Genomic DNA, 18,948 nt, shown 5'->3' with positions numbered 1-18,948 from the left:
CATTAAGTTCCTATTACTATTAAGAGGGTTCCATACTAATGTGAATATTTGTTACAACGAGTCAGCTCATCAAATCTTAACACTTTGTAAAATACATTGCAGGAGATTTACGAAGCACCCAAAAAAGTGGCGTGCCCAACATTTATTATCCATTTTAGAAGCTTTTTGCACCTTCCTTGACAGTTTTTAAAAGGGTCTACAAAAAGAGGCATGGCTTAAAGAGGCTCTGTCACCACTTTATAAGTGCCCTATGTCCTACATAAGGAGATGGGCGCTGTAATGTAGGTGACCGCAGTGCTTTTTATTTAGAAAAACGATCTATTTTTACCACATTAGGAGCGATTTTAGCTTTATGCTAATTAGTTTCTTCATGCCCAAGTGGGCGTGTTTTTACGTTAGACCAAGAGGGCGTTGTACAGAGGAGTGTATGACGCTGACCAATCAGCGTCATACACTTCTCTCCATTCATTTAGTCAGCGCATAGTGACACTGCGTTATTCACTATGTGCTGTCTCATACTGACATATTAACGATACTGAAGTGTTTAGACAGTCACTAGACATTCCTTCCTGACAGGACGTGATGTCTATTCACAATCCCTGCACTTCGTTAACGTTTGTTTGGTACTTACAGCAGAGCAAAGTGTAATCTCGTTCTAACCTGTCATTTACAGCAAGCTCTCGCGAGATTACTCTTGCTCTGCTGTAAGTACCAAACAAACGTTAACGAAGTGCAGGGATTGTGAATAGACATCCCGTCCTGGCTGGAAGGACTGTCTAGTGACTGTCTAAACACTTCAGTAACGTTAATATGTCAGTATGAGACAGTACATAGTGAATAACGCAGTGTCATTATGCACTGTCTAAATGAATGGGGAGAAGTGCATGAGGCTGATTGGTCACGGATTGGTCAGCGTCATACACTCCTCTGTACAACGTCCACTTGGTCGAATGTAAAAACACGCCCAGTTGGGCATTAAGAAACTAATTAGCATAAAACAAAAATTGCTCCTAACGTGGTAAAAATAGATCGTTTTTCTAAATAAAAAGCACTGCCGTCACCTACATTATAGCACCGATCTCCTTATGTAGGAGATAGGGCACTTATAATGTGGTGACAGAGTCTCTTTAAAGGGAAGGTGTCATGAATTATTTTATTTTTTTATAATATTGCTTTTAGTAGGATATTAAAATAAATTTTATTTATTTGTGTTCTACTTTTTTTTTTCTTACTTTTACATCTCTATGGGGGCTGCCATTTTTTTTTTCATCTCTGTATGTGTCGATTAACAACACTTTCAGAGATGGAATACGGCACATACATCCCCGTAGAGAATGCGAACGGGAGCCGTTCCATTCACTGCAGCGTATGCCGTCTGTGTGGGAACGGCGTATGCGCCGCTCCTACACAGACCAAAACAAAGCTCGTTAGCAGAGCGAAATCCAGCGCCATTTTCATGTGGACTGGAAGCTATTGCCGGACAGTCAGATGACGACTTCCGGCCATATGTTCAAGGAAGCGAAGACAAAAAGGTATAGGAGCGGAGGCGGCAGCGGGAGAAGGTAAGTTATGTTCGTGTATGTGATGTGTGTTTTACGTTCGTGTATGTTTGTGTTATACTGTCTGATTAGCACTGTATCTAATCCTCCTACACTGTGCAGTCGCTCAGAAAATAGCGGCACACAGTGTAGGAGGTTTGAAGATTCAACCCTCTCCTTCTCCTGGCACTAGCCAGAATAAGTGAGGGGGGGATTGTGTGAGGACACTAGAGCGAGTGTGTCTACCCCAAATTTGCAGCATAAAGCAATGAGGTTGCTTTACCACATTGACCATGCTGCAATTTTGGGAACTGCTCCCTCTAGTGACCAGCACATGGAAATGTTATAAATTAGAATCTAATTTATAATATTTCCAGACTTGTGAAAAAATTAAAACAATGTGCAATCACTTAAATAATAATTGTTTAACTAAAAAAAAAAAAAAAATTCTAGCGACACATTCCCTTTAAAGTTTTAAAATATGCCAGATTTATTAAGTGTGCGCTAAGAGATGGCGTAAGAAAGGGACATGTCTAGCAAACCTAGCTGGTCACGCTAACCTTATAGAGCATACGCCACTGTCTGGTCTAGTTTTATTCTATCTAAATTTAGGACAGAAATAGATCTGCCCCAATGTGTCAAAATTCTGCCTGAAGAGCTACAACATTTACAAAAGAGCAGGAGCTGTCGGAGCAGCTGCAGGTTTAACCTTGTGAGCTGCTGCCTGGACGGGTCTCGTTCCATTGAAGTCAGCTTGTGTGTACAGCAAGTCATAAGGACAGACCTGAAGCCGCTCGGACCCTACCCCAGTACATGATATTCTTCTCCAAGTAACTACAACACAATTTATTACAAGCCCACTTTGTAAAGTATTTACATTAGTATAGATCCCCTGTAAGGTATCACCTAATGCAATAGACGAGTTGTTCCATAAGATCTATATACAGCAAACCATATTTAAACATATAAAACATTATGACACCAAACAAATAATTGTCATTTTTAACAGTACACATAATGTGTTATGAGAGATGTATGGTTCTATAGCAGCTCACCACATCCTTCAGGAGTAATTCCATAAGAACAGTATGTGAGGCACAATCTCTAAACATATGGAACATATTAAACCTGTTGGCCTGTTATTGTGTATTTTGTTACTACAACTCCTGACCGAACTTGCCCAGTTTGTGCATCTGCTCAATACACGACTAAAATGGATACAACGGTAAAGGAACTACTTTCTTCTCTACCAATAGTGAAGGGATGGTAGTAAAACTGATGAAAGGGGTTCGTTTTTCAAAATTATATAATTACATCTGCCTAGGTTGGATTCACACGGGACGGAAATGCTGCTGATTTTCCGTGTGTAAAATCTGCAGCGTATTACGGACCCAGTCTTGTCGATGGGATTTGAACAAATCTCATCCACATGCTGCTGAACATTTTCCGAATGGAAATCAGACCAAGCTGCGGATTTCAGCCTTTACAATGTAGAAAGGGTGAAATCCGCCACAAAATATGCACAAAAAAACGTAAGTATGTCGCTGCGGAAAGCTACGTAATTGCTGTGAAAATGCTGCAGAAAATCTGCAACATTTTTGTCCCATGTGAATCCAGCCCAACTTCTAAAGACATTGCTCACTTTGCTTCCAACAAAGGGGGGAAAAAAAACATACCAATCCTATACTGAAGGAATTGGATGCTGCAAATTCCATTTATGAATATTATTAAAATAACCAGTGAGACATAAGCACAACTTTTTTTTTTTTTTTTACAGTGTGCAACAGTGCCCCCTTCTGGGAAAGTGTTGGTGCATGCAGCTATATTTAATTAAAGGCGTTTCCCCCATCACTAGGATATGCCATCAATTACTGATCATGGGGGTCTGACTGCTGGGAACAGGAGGAGCAGTTGTTCTAGTTGAGCGAATCTGCTCCTTAACAGATTAAGGGTAAGGCCACACGAGGCGGCATTATCGCGGCTGCAACGTGGTTGAAAACTGCGCCAGTTTGCTGTTTGGTGCGGTTGTCAAAGTGCTTGTTAATGGCCGCTAGGTGTTGTGATAAAACCTGGTTACCTGCAAAATTGTGCGTCCATAAGGGTTTATTCGTTAATGGCTGCACGATTTTGCAGGTAACCAGCAGTTTTACAGGCAAAACGGCACAGCCATTAACAAGCAATTTGAAAACAGCATACCGGCGCGGCATGTGGGGCTTACCCTTACAGTATAAAACCACAAGATCTTGCGGCTCTGACGAAAGCGGTGCTGTAGTGTATTTAGAAGATATACAGATGTACTGCTGTATAACTGCTATATACACACACAACACAATTTTAGTCAAAACTGCAAGATCTCAAGATACCTGGCGAGGAAGATCCAACTGGATTCCTGCGGTGAGTCGGGCCATTTACATAAAGTGTGCACACCTTAAAAATTTATTTTTTTATTCATTATATTTAGTTTATTTTTTTAGGGGATAATGATTTTTTAAATAAAAATCATATTGACCTTCCCATAGGTCCTTTTTAAGGACAAGAACTGATTGAGTAAAAATGTTCTATTGAAATTTGATGCCGCTGTATAAATAACAGTCCTTAATCCTGGCACAGGGTACTGAATGTATAGCCTTGTAATTCCATACATTTAGCAACTCACATGATGAATTCATTAGGCTGACATACAGTGGTGGCAACTCCTCCTAGAACTACCCAAGGATTTAATACGGTCTGGCCTCCCGTAACAGAAGTCCCAGCTTCTTCTGCAGCATCCTTGAAGCCCTGAATGATGAGAGGCATCACCTTGTCTCTTTCCTAAAGTACAAGATAAAAATATATGCAGATTACGAAAATAAATACAGATCCTTATATGAAACTGCATGCATATCAATATTCATAGTGTGTAGAACACTCCACCTTGCCAATTCATGCACTTCTGTCCATGATGTTTTTAGGCTTGCTAGGAGCGGCGCGCTCTATCAGGTGGTCTTGGTCAGCTAGTGAGCGTCACTGTCAGATGTTGCACTGCATCTGGCAGTGGTGCCGGTTACTAGGTGACGAAGAACACCAGACAGAGCAAGCTTTGCAGGCCCCTCCCCTCCTAATACGTGTTCTAAGTGATAGACCGGCGGGCTGATGGAGGGGGCCCCCTCCCACTCTGTGCACTTTCGGCACCTCACAGATTGGACCCCCTTCCTTCACAAGTTATCGATGGCATCAATAAAACATGTGAAGGATGGGGGCCAGATCTGTGAGGTGCCGAAAGTGCACGGCCGTGCCGATTTATGTGTACAGCGTTTAAAGCAGCTGAGCGGGCCCCCACCCACTCCAGGCCCCTGTGCAGCCAAACCGGCTTCACCGGCGATATGTCCGCCCCTGCGCAGCCAAACCGGCTGCTCCGGCGATATGTCCGCCCCTGCGCAGCCAAACAGGCTGCTCCGGCGATATGTCCGCCCCTGCGCAGCCAAACAGGCTGCTCCGGCGATATGTCCGCCCCTGCGCAGCCAAACAGGCTGCTCCGGCGATATGTCCGCCCCTGCATGTAAGTTCATAACTTAAATGTGATATATTATATGTGGATCCTGCGTATCAGAGACACGCAGGACCCTCTTTCACTGAATCCGTCAGTCCCGTGGACCTGACGGATTCTGGTCTTAGCAAATGACACATCTGCTCTGTATACAAAATACAAAGCAAATCATTTTTAATAAAATCTATTTCAGGAAGTTGCACCAATCACACTGATGCACAATTTTATTTAAAAGAAAAACAAAAAACACGATGTCAAAAAGGTGTACGTAGCCAATAATTTCTTTACCCTACAATTTCTCTCTTCTGCCACTCCTTTTACTATTCATTACTCCCTATTCCACAGTTGATGTTCAGTTTACTAGGATTTGCTACATGAACGCTATTCTTTCTAGGATATAACTTCCTATTAATATAAATCATGTGTGTACAATAGATAGATAGATAGATATATCTATCGATCTGATAATGGACATTCAAACAAGGCCTATTGCACTTGGCAGCTAAGGTACATAGAATCTATTATATAACCGAGAAGAACGTGGTGTCTGAAGCTCACATAGAGCTCCGCCCACATCCAACTGACAGTTAGTTCCGCCCACAGCCAGAAGACTGAGGAAGGAGATGTGAGTGATTAGTGGCGTAGCTATAATGCCCCCCTCCCTCCCATAGACAGTATAATGCCCCCCCTCCCTTCCATAGACAGTATAATGCCCCCATCTCTCTCCCATACATAGTATAATGCCCCCATTTCTCTCCCATACACAGTATAACACCCCCATATGTACGGACCTAATAGAAAAATAATAACATACATACTTACCTATCCCCGTTCCCCCGCCGGGTGGGAGGATCCGTCTCCTCCTCCGGTCTGTGCGATGTGAGTGACTCGGTGCAGACAGGCGCGATGACGTCACTACATCGCGCCTGCCTTCCCCGAGCCGCTCACAGCACACGGAGCACAGTGCAGAGGAGGCAAAGGATCATCCACCCGTCGTGGGAACGGGGATAAGTAAGTATGTATGTGATCATTTTTCTATTACGTCCGTACATATGGGGGCATTATACTGTGTATGGGAAAGAGCGGGGGCATTATGCTGTGTGGGGCCAGCTATGGGGAGCATTATACTGTGTGTGGGCGGTATATATATATATATATATATATATTTATTTATTTTAACAGACCACTGCATTCCTTTTGCTGGCAAACCCGTGTAACAGGTTTTCTATACTAGTAATAATTTATTCTTCTTCGGCAGAATTCCTTCAGAAATTTTGAGGCAGATTTTGACCTGCCTGCGCTTTTCTTGCTGCGGCTTTTGCAGTGGGTTTTTGCCAGCAGCCATTGAGGACCGCGGGCAAAAAATAAAGCGAAAAATGCATTTTCTGACTCCCATTTATTTCAAGGCGGAACTGCGGCAAGAAAGGACAGAAAAAAAACCAAAAAAAAACGCCTCCACAAATGGGAGGTGATTCAGACGTGGTTTCCGCGTCAAAATCAGCTCCAAAAAACTCTGTGTGAACTGGGCCTATTTGTTCATGTTTGTTAATATAGTTCTTGAAACTGAAATAATCCCAAAGATGTAGTCCACACTTTGCATTTTGATACAGTTTTTCATGCAGTTCTGTTTAGCCCAAACTGGAAAATGGAAGAGGGGGTGCTCCTCACACCAAAGTAAGAAGAGACATACAGGTCCTGTGGTAAATCCAGGCAGAGGAGAACAGTTTTCTGGCTTTCAGTGTGGTTCTGTTGATGCGCTCAGAAAACCCACAAGCTCTCAGTACTGTGGTTTGAACAACCACACCCTCAAATGTGGCAACCCTAAATGCTCGTTGAAGACTGGTTTCTGAGAGCTAAGGTTGTCCCTGAGTGGCAGATGCCAAGGGATGCCGGCCAGAAGGGAGAAGACATTGGCGTACCACGGCCTCGAGGCCAGGCTGTAGCCACTGGGATGGTTCAGATGCCCAATGCCGTGATCTGCCTTAAAATCCTGTGGAGAATAGGGGAAAAGATTTACAGACAATTGAATCAATCCCAGGAAACTGCCAGAATGTCCACTGCAGAAGCCACATCAGACTGATGGAACTTGTGGTTAAATCTGGATCCTATTAGGTCTTTGTCTGGGGTTCCACACTGGATGCAAGATCCTGGCTCATGCCTTCATCTCTACTGAACTGTTGGTCCTGCTTTGATGGTTTAAGTAGGCGTACGCCGTGGCTTGGATGCCTCTCCAGTAGAGAGACATCCAATGAAGAAGTGACAGGTAAATCACCCGAAATTAAAGAAAATGTTGAATAAAAGTATCACTTCCTCCAGTGACTAGGTGCCTTATACTGTCAGTGTTTTGAAGACTCTTCCTCAGCCCTAAAGGCTGGCATCCATTGTGGGGTCTGTCCAGTGAAATGGCATAAAGGATCTGCTCTGAGGAATAGATGGAGAGGAGAGCCACCACTAGAGGACACAACGTATTGCGCAGGGAATGGCCTTGATTGGCGGGACAATGGAAGCCAGAACCCGCATGCAGGAACTGAGGGAATTGGGCATCCCCTTTTAAAAGGCTTGGCTGTTCCGAAGTGAGGACAGCTTGTCCTGGGGAAGGATAACCGGACATGTGTTGTGTTGAACACAATGCCCAGGAAGGAAATCTATGTAGGAGAGGGACGATTTCTAGTAATTTATCACCCAGCTGAAGGGGGATTTCGAGGCTGTCCAGGTTCTCCGAGTAAGAGGAGGCATTCACTAAGATGTCATCTAGGTAGAGAATGATTAAGGTCCCCTGGATCGGAGAATGGCCATGACAAGCATCTTTGTGAAGACACGAAGTGCAGTGTCCAGGCCGCAGCAAAAAGAGCCACAAACGGATAGTAGTGGTACTACAGCTGGGCAATAACCTAAAACTGGTTCCCTCTTTGTTTGCAGGAGGAGCATAAGTTATGCACAAGGAGCTAATACTTTTAAGCTTAGCGTCTGTCTACTAGTGACAATATCATATACCAACAGTCTTCTGTGTTCCCTAATGACACAAGGAAAGAAATAGAACTTGTCCAGCGTAAAAAAAAACCAAAAAAACATACCAAAATGTGAAAAAAAATGAAAGGGTTTGAAGACTTTCCGAATGCATTGTATTTATGCTGCTCTGTCAGAGGGCAGCCAAAAAAAGTGACAGAGATGCTGATTTTAGAAAGCTGTCACTTATTAGTTAACGTTCCATAGTTTAGGAGAATATAGTACTTCTACTTACGGTGCGCATCTAGTCAAAGTATATTTCTATATTCATGTCCATCCCCCCTGCCCTCCAGCCACCGATTGACACTTTTCTCCTTATGCACAGTAGTAGGGAGAAAAGTGTCAATCAGCGGCTGGTGAGCGGGGAGACAATGAATAGTGAATCTATTTGGACTCATGCTTGGAGTGCCAGACGCGCACCGCAAGTTTAACACCTCTTGCACACAGCTGAGTTTGGCCTGTGAAAAACGGTCCGTGTGTCGGCTGGATTTCCAGGCCCGATTGGAGACCGGAACTCCTGGCATCATAGACATTTTATGATGCTAGGAACCCTTGCCTCACCACGGAACTGCTGTTCCAAACTGAACAAAATGATACAGTACGGAAAAGCAGTTCCGCGGGAAGGCAGGGACTCCTAGTATCATGAAATGTCTATGATGCCAGGAGTCTCGTTCACCTGTACCACGGTCAGGCCGGGAAATTCAGCCGACTCTCGGACCGTTTTTCACGACTCGATCTCGGTCGTGTGCAAAAGGTGCAAGGTTCAGTTCACACGCAACGTAAATACTGCAGAATTCAGGATTTAGTTGCGGAAAATCTGCAGCATAATACAGTAGCAGCAGAGTGGATGAGATTTGAACAAATCTCATCCACACGCTGCATAAATGCTGAGCGGAAAATAACACTCAGAAATTGACATGCGTTTTTTTAATCATTTGTATTTGCGTTAACGCTGCTTATTTGTTACGGAATTTCCCCATTGATTTCAATGGGGAAGTAAATCCTGCAACAAATAGCAGATGTTTTCCGCTGCAAAAACCGCAACTCAGTCACAAGCTGCAGCAGTCACATGGGATGAAACATTATCCCTAGAGGCCGGCCTGCAGGATAATCATGGCTACGTAAGTATGAAGCTTTTTTGTTTTGTTTTCAGGGGCAGTTTTCCGCAGCAGACATTCCGGTCGGAAAACTGCATGACAATTTGGTGCGGTTTTTCGGCCAGAATTCCCTGCGCCACACAGGGCGGATACGCGGTGTGCTTTTACGCAGCGTATCCGTCCTGTGTGAACATACACTCAGTACTAAATTTTCTTAAACTACGGAACATTAACAAGTGATAGACGGGGATTTCAACGTGCTGTCACTTCTTTATTCTGTCCTTAGTATGTGACAGATCCTCTAACGGGTTAAAGTTCTTCTCCCTTTAGGCTCCACTCCTGCTTTTGGCTTAACCCCTTAATGACCAGCCTATTTTAGACGTTAATGACCAAGCTATTTTTTAAGTTTTTCCATCGTCGCATTCCAAGAGCTATAACTTTTTTATTTTTGCGTCGACATGGCTGTATAAGGTCTTGTTTTTTGCGGGACAAGTTGTATTTTTTAATAGCACCATTTTGAGGTACATATTATTTATTGATGAACTTTAATTAACTTTTTTTTGGGGTGGGGGAATAGAAAAAAATCTGAAATTTCGCCACTCTTTTTTTGCGTCCTAAATCTATGCCGTTTACCATGTGATATAAATAACACAATAACTTTATTCAGCGGGTTGTTACGATTGCAACGATACCAAATTTGTATAGTTTTTGTATGTTTTACTACTTTTACACAGTAAAAACGCTTTTTTTTCAAAATTATTTGTTTTTGTGTCTCCATATTTGAAGAGCCGTAACGTTTTTATTTTTTCGCCGATGCAGTTGTATGAGGGCTTTTTTTTTGCGGGACGACTTGTAGTTTTTTTGGTACCATTTTGGAGTAGATGCGACTTTTTGATCACTTTTTAATCACATTTTTTTTAAGTCAGGATTCACAGCAATTTTTCCATCTTTTTTTATTTAATTTTTTACGGCATTCACCGTGCGGGTTAAATAATGTAATAGCTTTATAGTCGGGGTCGTTACGGATGCGGAAATACCAAATATGTGTAACTTTTTTACTTTATTTAGGTTTTTTAAGATTAAAGCAGTTTGTAAGGGGAAAAAGTGGGGTTTTCATTTTTTTTTCCACTTTTTTTTAATTAACTTTATTAAACTTTTTTACTAGTCCCACTAGGAGACTTTAATATGCGATTGCTATTATAATACACTGCAATACTTCTGTATTGCAGTGTATTATGCCTGTCCGTTTAAAACGGACAGGCATCTGCTAGGTCATGCCTCCGGCATGATCTAGCAGGCATTCACTCCAGGCAGACCTGGGGGCCTTTATTAGGCCCCCGGCTGCCATCAGAGACACAGACACTCGGCGATCGTATCGCCGGGTGTCGGTGGGATGAGAGGGAGCTCCCTCCCTCTCTCCAAAACCACTCAGATGCGGTGCTCGCTATTGAGCACCGCATCTGAGGGGTTAAACAGGTGAGATCGATCCTTATATCGATCTCACACGGCAGAGCAGGGACGCCCCCAGCCCTCAACTGCCTCTGGCAGCTGAGAGCAGGGAGATCTGACAGCTCCCTGCTCTGTTTACTTATTCCGATGCCGCGACGTAAAAAGTCTATGGCATCGGAATAAGGCCCGTTAGTGACCGACGTAAAAACACGATGGGCCGGTCACTAACGGGTTAAAAAGAAATTAAAACAAAAATAAACAAACAATGCATGAAACAAAAGCACCAAAATGTGAACTAGGCCTTATAAAAAGACACATAGAATACTAATTTTACTGAAAAATGAATTTTTCGTTTTATACCTACAAATAACAAACAAACACCCATACTGGGGTAAACAGCGGCAAATATGTTTGTGTGAACATTGATGTATTTGGTGATTTGAATCCACACGGCAACACTGCACTGGACAGAAACTTAGAAGGCATCATGTCATCATCAGAACCTGCCAGATGTGTAGCCTGAAGCTAGAAATGGGTTTTCGCATTAAAAAAAACAAAACAAAAAAAAACACGATAGGTGATAAATGTCTGATTGCTAGCGGTCTGGCCGTTGGGACTACCCGCGATCACGAAACTGCAGGTCCCCAAGTACCCAGTACGAATGAAGCGTTGGTGCACATGAGTGACCACCGCACCATTCCCTGTCTATGGAACGGTCAGCTTTACTCGGCTATCTCCGTCAGTCCCATAGACAGTGAATGGAGAGGTGATCACGCATGTGCCCATCCACTCCAATTACACAGGGGACTTGCGTCCTTGTGATTGCTGGGCTTCCAGCATTCACACCCCTAGCGATCAGACGCAACTGTATATAGGGATAGAAGGCATGTATTAATTTCATTAGGTAGGTCTCCTTTAAAAGAACTTTGGCGTTTTGATATTGCCCATTTATTTTGCTTCCAACAATTACAAAAGTAACTAGCTTTTGTCTTATTTTTATAATACATACCCGATCAGTCAGTTTATTACTGACACCGAGAAGCATCAACATGTTGTCACATTCAGTTACGCCCATTGCATATAGGTCACTCAACACATTTGCACAGGCTATTCGACCCTAAGAAAAAAAAAAGCACATAAAATGAATAAAGCCAGTTTTATTCTATGTACATATTTATTTGGCACATTTAGATCTGAATTGTATATGGAGATTATATATATATATATATATATATATATATATATATATATACATACATACAGTGAACGAGATAAGTATTTGATCCCTTGCTGATTTTGTAAGTTTGCCCACTGTCAAAGACATGAACAGTCTAGAATTTTTAGGCTAGGTTAATTTTACTAGTGAGAGATAGATTATATTAAAAAAAACAGAAAATCAGTCAAAATTATATATATTTATTTGCATTGTGCACAGAGAAATAAGTATTTGATCCCTTTGGCAAACAAGACTTAATACTTGGTGGCAAAACCCTTGTTGGCAAGCACAGCAGTCAGACGTTTTTTGTAGTTGATGATGAGGTTTGCACACATGTTAGATGGAATTTTGGCCCACTCCTCTTTGCAGATCATCTGTTAATCATTAAGATCTCGAGGCTGTCGCTTGGCAACTCAGATCTTCAGCTCTCTCCATAAGTTTTCGATGGGATTAAGGTCTGGAGACTGGCTAGGCCACTCCATGACCTTAATGTGCTTCTTTTTGAGCCACTCCTTTGTTGCCTTGGCTGTATGTTTCGGGTCATTGTCGTGCTGGAAGACCCAGTCACGAGCCATTTTTAATGTCCTGGTGGAGGGAAGGAGGTTGTCACTCAGGATTTGACGGTACATGGCTCCATCCATTCTCCCATTGATGCGGTGAAGTAGTCCTGTGCCCTTAGAAGAGAAACACCCCCAAAAATTAATGTTTCGACCTCCATGCTTGACAGTGGGGACGGTGTTCTTTGGGTCATAGGCAGCATTTCTCTTCCTCCAAACACGGCGAGTTGAGTTAATGCCAAAGAGCTAAATTTGAGTCTCATCTGACCACAGCACCTTCTCCCAATCACTCTCCGAATCATCCAGATGTTCATTTGCAAACTTCAGACGGGCCTGTACATGTGCCTTCTTGAGCAGGGTGACCTTGCGGGCACTGCAGGATTTTAATCCATTACGGCGTAATGTGTTACCAATGGTTTTCTTGGTGACTGTGGTTCCAGCTGCCTTGAGATCATTAACAAGTTCCCCCCGTGTAGTTTTTGGCTGAGCTCTCACCTTCCTCAGGATCAAGGATACCCCACGAGGTGAGATTTTGCATGGAGCCCCAGATCGATGTCGATTGACAGTCATTTTGTATGTCTTCCATTTTCTTACTATTGCACCAACAGTTGTCTCCTTCTCACCCAGCGTCTTACTTATGGTTTTGTAGCCCATTCCAGCCTTCTGCAGGTCTATGATCTTGTCCCTGACATCCTTAGAAAGCTCTTTGGTCTTGCCCATGTTGTAGAGGTTAGAGTCAGACTGATTCATTGAGTCTGTGGACAGGAGTCTTTTATACAGGTGACCATTTAAGACAGCTGTCTTTAATGCAGGCACCAAGTTGATTTGGAGCGTGTAACTGGTCTGGAGGAGGCTGAACTCTTAATGGTTGGTAGGGGATCAAATACTTATTTCTCTGTGCACAATGCAAATAAATATATATAATTTTGACTATGTGATTTTCTGTTTTGTTTTTTTTATATAATCTATCTCTCACTGGTAAAATTAACCTAGCCTAAAAATTCTAGACTGTTCATGACTTTGACAGTGGTCAAACTTACAAAATCAGCAAGGGATCAAATACTTATTTCCTTCACTGTGTATATAATTATATATATATATATATACATACACACACCCATATTTCTCACCAATTCAATCAGCAAGCACATCTGTATATTTTTATTACTAATATGAACGTCTGTAAAATAATCTTTATCAATTTGGTCCCTACAGAGGTCATTCCTTACAAACACAGCTTTATGAATTTTACTTTATTTCTTTAACTAGTCTATTAATATGAATATAAATATCCAGAAATACACACACACCTACCATCATATAAGGATCATCTACAATAGGATAAATGTAGTCTGTAGTTTGAACAAGAGAAAGGCCCCCATGTCTTAAGGGGATGACGCATGTGTCCATACCAATACCTACAAAAAGTAGAAGATAGATATAACATTTATTTATTTTTCAAATAACTTGGCGTCTTTATCAACCATCTTCTCACATATGCTTACGATTTTGTAGTACATATTTTTTTAGGAAATAGATTTGTCAATATGCTAGACTAAAATTTCTGTACACATCCCCATCAAAGTGAAATCCTATGGAAGGATTTTAAAAGTGAAGTAAATGTCCCATTATGTAGTGTGCAAATACAATGACAACTTCATTTACGGCCACAACCCACTGTACACTTAATATTTTTCTACTGTGACCACTAGTACAAGGATAACCCAATATCACTTCTCCTGTGACTTCAGAGGAAATGGGGGAGGGCTTTCTGAAACTACAGAACTGGGGATCTGCTGAGAAGAACACAATTGTTCCCAATAGAGGGGAGTTGGGGTCCTTTTACACAGGCCAATAATCAGGCAAACAAGCGTTCATATGAACACTTGTTCCCGATCATTGCCCTGCGTAAACAGAGCTACGATTAGCCGATGAACGAGAAAACGCTTGTTCATTGGCTCATCGTATCGTTTATGCAGCAGAAAATATTATAGTTGTCAGCATGTTGTGCTGCAGACATGATGGAAATGTATGATGAAGAAAGATTGTAGTAACGATCGCTCGTCCCCATACATTACTGATCATTGCTCCACGTGAAAGGAGCAAACGAGTGCCGATCAACGAGCTGCCTCGTTGATCGGCACTCATTTTCACGGCCCATATCGGACGGTGTACTAGGACCTTTACACTCATACTCATAGCGATCGCTCGTCAACCAGGTTGTGTTCACCTGGCCCTACAGAGTGGTGTTGTTTGCTCCTTACTTTTGGCTCCTAGATTTGTCCGAGCCTCCTGTATACGCTATAAAGATTTGTTTCACAATACAATTGTATGCATATATATACATTGGATAAAAGGATCTAAAAGGCTGTAGACTGAGAAGATTCATTTGAAAACCCCTATTTTCTTGGCTTTATGGTGTGGCAGCATAGTTTAACTCTTCTTACCAATAACTACTTGGCATTTTATGAAGATTTTCATCGGGGCACCAAAGAAAGCAACAAGTATTCTGACGTAAAGCAAATCAAACATAATTTATTGTCTACTACCAAATATAGAAAAGTAGCAAATTTGAAATGTAGCGGTTCATTCACCATATTAACCTACTTCAGCTGCTACCAAAAGCCATTTGCCTGTATGATGAGCTCCCTTCTAAACCATGTAATCCGTCAATCTACAATAACTTATACAAATATGACAACTAATATATCGAAGCAATTCTGAACGTGCACCTAGAGTCTAGAGTGTCCTTTTAAATTGTTTACAAAGTTTCCACCAGGTACCTTTAAAGGTAAGTGGCATGAAAGTTAACTGGTCTTATCCTGTGTGTAAAAAAATTATTAATTAAAAAAAAAAAAGTAGGAAAACTCAATATACAACAGACACGATCAAACTGTCTAGACTCTAGGCTATCGATCTATTCCATTAGCTCACATGAGATATCCAGCATTGGAAAAAAATACAGTGGGAGAAGGGAGATTTTAGAATAAACCATGATATATTACAATTTGTATTACACTAGTGGGCAATTAATGTGAAAGATAATGGCATAGCTGTGTGAATACATGTGAAGGTTTTTTCCCCAATGCTTTATTGAATTTTACTTTGAAATGACAAAAACATATACAGTACAAAATAACCAGCACGAGTAGCAATAATAATGCCTCGATATTTTTATGTTGGATCCATATAAGCAAAATCTGCGAAACGAAGATTTAGTTGCAGATTTTAAAACCTCCCCATTAAAGTCAAATGGGAAAAAATTCCTCATCGTAAAGATGAGATTTGTTGAAATCACACCCACTTTGCTGCTAATGTATTCCGCTGCAAATCTGCTACATGTGAACAGAGCCTATATCTTGACTACTCTGGATCCCATGTTACCTGCAGGGAAAGTTAGGGTATGCTCACATGGCTTATTTTCGGCCACTTTTCGGGCCATAAAAGGCAGAAAAAAAAAAATCGGAAGCAGAACGCCTCCATACATCTGGCCATTGATTTCCAATGGGAAAAACTGGGTTCTGTTCTAACAGGTCGTTTTCTTATGCAGCCGTTTTAAAAAACGGCAGCGTAAAAAAACTGCATGTCACTTCTTGAGCTGGTTTTCATGGACTCTATAGAAAAACAGTTCCAAAAACGGCCGTAAAGAACGCAAGTTAGCTAAAAAAAACGTCTGGAAATCAGGAGCTGTTTTCCCTTGAAAACAGCTCATGATTTTCAGACTTTTTTTGCTAAGCGTGTGAACATACCCTAAGAATGGACAATATTGTCAGCTGTCAGAGGGGGAAAGAAAAAAACTCATTCTGTTCAGGGTCCCCTCTCCCCACACCCTTTAGCACAGATTAGCAGCCCCAAGGGGGACAAAAGGAAGCAAAAAAAGAGAAAGTTATTTCTTTTTTTTTATTATAGGGGATACAAGGTCCTTTTTTTTATGTTTATTTTTAATAAAGGGTATTTATTAGTTTATCAAGCATGTTTATTCTTTATTTTCATGTATTTTTCTTTTTTTTTTTCTTTTTGAAGTACTTTATTAAACTCTTATTGAATTTTTTTTGTCCCATAAGTTGACACACACTTTCAAAATATATATGTATTCCAATACATTACTTCCTGTGCATGTAGATTGCACAGGCAGCCTTTAGCCTCAGGTATGCCCTTGGCCCTTTTGTTACTATCAGCCACGGGAATCGCTATCACCGGGTCTGACAGTCAGGGGACAAAGGGCCCCCCTCCCTTGTGATGTCACAATCACTTCAACACAATGGTTAAAACATTTTCTCGGGGGGGGGGGGGGGGGGGGGGGGGGGGGGGGGTTTGACAGCTGTAAAAAATTGTGCATCTGCGATAACTACACCGCAAATGTATGGCGCTGGGTGTTAAGAACAGGCTCCTAGCACTGAATATTTAAGATAGGCGGTGTTAAGGGGCTGAACTAGCGCCTAAAACCAAGGTTCAGGGAGCTCTTTTAGTAAGGACTATACTATAGAATCAGATTTCTTTAAAAAGAGGTTTTCCCTGGTGGCAGATTCCCTTTAATTCAGCTAAAGATGAGGAATGATGTGACGTAACTGCTGGTTTCCCCTTCTTTGGCATCAGAACAATACCAAGCCAGCTTTAAAGAGGCTCTGTCACCAGATTATCAAATCCCTATCTCCTATTCAATGTGATCGGCGCTGCAATGTAGAGAACAGTAACGTTTTTTTTTTAAATGATCATTTTTGCCCAAGTTATGAGCAATTTTATATTTATGCAAATGAGCTTTTCAATGGACAACTGGGCGTGTTTTCTCGTTTTACCAACTGGGCGTGTATTGTGCTTTTACCAACTGGGCGTTGTGAATAGAAGTGTATGACGCTGATTAATCAGCGTCATGCACTTCTCATCGTTCCCACCCAGGTTCTTTCACTGCAGACACACAGCGTGACGTCACCCACAGGTCCTTCAACCTTGTCGTCGGACAAAGAAGATACATCGGCTCCAGGCGTCCAAAAGGTTAATATGCTCGTCTCTAGGGAGTTTGCTATGCTTACCTGCACATGGTAATGCTGCTGAAAATTCAACTGTACCCTCTGACGCCTGGAGCGGATGTGTCTTCTCTCTTCCGACGCCAAGGTTGAAGGACCTGTGGGTGACGTCACGCTGTGTCTGCAGTGAAAGAAGCTGGCTGGGAATGATGACGTCACCCACAGGTCCTTCAACCTTGGCGTCGGAAGAGAGAAGACACATCAGCTCCAGGCGTCAGAGTACAGTGCAGGGTATGTGCAGGTAAGCATAGTAAACTCCCTAGAGACGAGCATATTAACCTTTTGGACGCCTGGAGCCGATGTATATTCTTTGTCCGACGACAAGGTTGAAGGACCTGTGGGTGACGTCACGCTGTGTGTCTGCAGTGAAAGAAGCTGGGTGGGAACGATGAGAAGTGTATGATGCTGATTTGTCAGCGTCATACACTTCTATTCACAACGCCCAGTTGGTAAAAACACAATACACGCCCAGTTGGTAAAAACACAATACACACCCAGTTGTCCATTGAAAAGCTCATTTGCATAAATATAAAATTGCTCATAACTTGGGCAAAAATTATCGTTTTTCAAAAAAAAAACAAAAAACAACTTTGTTGTTATCTACATTGCAGCGCCCATCACATTCAATAGGAGATAGAGATTTGATAATCTGGTGACAGAGCCTCTTTAAGATGGAAGAACTATTTGCACATTACAGATTTTTTACACCACTCTTGGCGATACCAGATTCCCACCACCATGTAGTTGATGTTATCACCATTACATTCACTATGCGTAAAAGGACCTTAACAGATTAGTCATTTGAGACTGGTGGATAAAGAAACAGTCTAACAAGCACTTGCTTGGACTATGCTCACACCATGTCAGGGGTGTACGCAGGGGCGTAGCTAAAAGCTCATGGGCCCCGGTACAGAAGTCCTTCTTGGGCTCCCCCCCCCCCCCAACTTCTCATGGCCGACGGCCCGCAGCTTTCAGCTACATCGCTGGGTCTCCTAAGTAACCCAACGATGCAGCACTAGGAGCAAGGTGCGTCACTTAGGTCTTATAACATCAGGGGAGACAGCATATCCATAGCACTAAGACCCTATAGCTATGGATAGGATTAGATACAGTGGCTCAGCAGACTTTATCACATATGGTCGGCTCAGACATAGGACCCAGCGCTGGACCCAGGAAATGTAAGTATAATAACCGCTTTGCTTTTTTTGTGTGTCAATTTTTTTTCTTGTGTGTTTGTGTTTTGCTTTTTTACACGTTTGGTTGTTGGACTGCGCTTGGGAATGAGGAGGGTAAGTATACTGTTACTATAGTAACCGGGGCCCATGTAGTTTATCACATAGGCCCCAGTTACCATAGTAACTTTTAATAGACATTGTGTGGGGGGCAGTGGCCCCCTGGCCTCGGGGCCATGTCACATTTGCGACCCCTATGGCTACGCCACTGGGTGTACGCCAAGAAAATCTCCCGATGTATACTTCAGACTTCTATGGACTGGATATATACCAATTGGTGACCTTTTGGTATGTCCCTGGCAG

At 42.2% G+C, this 18,948-nt stretch overlaps 1 protein-coding gene across 4 annotated transcripts in view; it reads right to left on the bottom strand.

The window, feature by feature from the left end:
* SEPHS1 (selenophosphate synthetase 1) overlaps window positions 1–18,948 on the bottom strand; it is a 74,836-nt gene that overhangs the window by 11,443 nt on the left and 44,445 nt on the right. For all 4 annotated transcript variants that reach the window (XM_075857397.1, XM_075857396.1, XM_075857400.1 and 1 more), the window contains exons 3-5: window positions 13,704–13,807; window positions 11,626–11,733; window positions 4,195–4,349 (exon numbers count right to left, since the gene is read on the bottom strand). In XM_075857397.1, the coding sequence (XP_075713512.1) occupies window positions 4,195–4,349; window positions 11,626–11,733; window positions 13,704–13,807 (367 nt within the window). The remainder of the gene's footprint in view (window positions 1–4,194; window positions 4,350–11,625; window positions 11,734–13,703; window positions 13,808–18,948) is intronic.

The sequence above is a fragment of the Rhinoderma darwinii genome, chromosome 3, assembly GCF_050947455.1.
Source record: "Rhinoderma darwinii isolate aRhiDar2 chromosome 3, aRhiDar2.hap1, whole genome shotgun sequence".
Lineage (NCBI taxonomy): Eukaryota > Metazoa > Chordata > Amphibia > Anura > Rhinodermatidae > Rhinoderma > Rhinoderma darwinii.
This window is presented reverse-complemented; position numbering and strand designations above follow the sequence as displayed.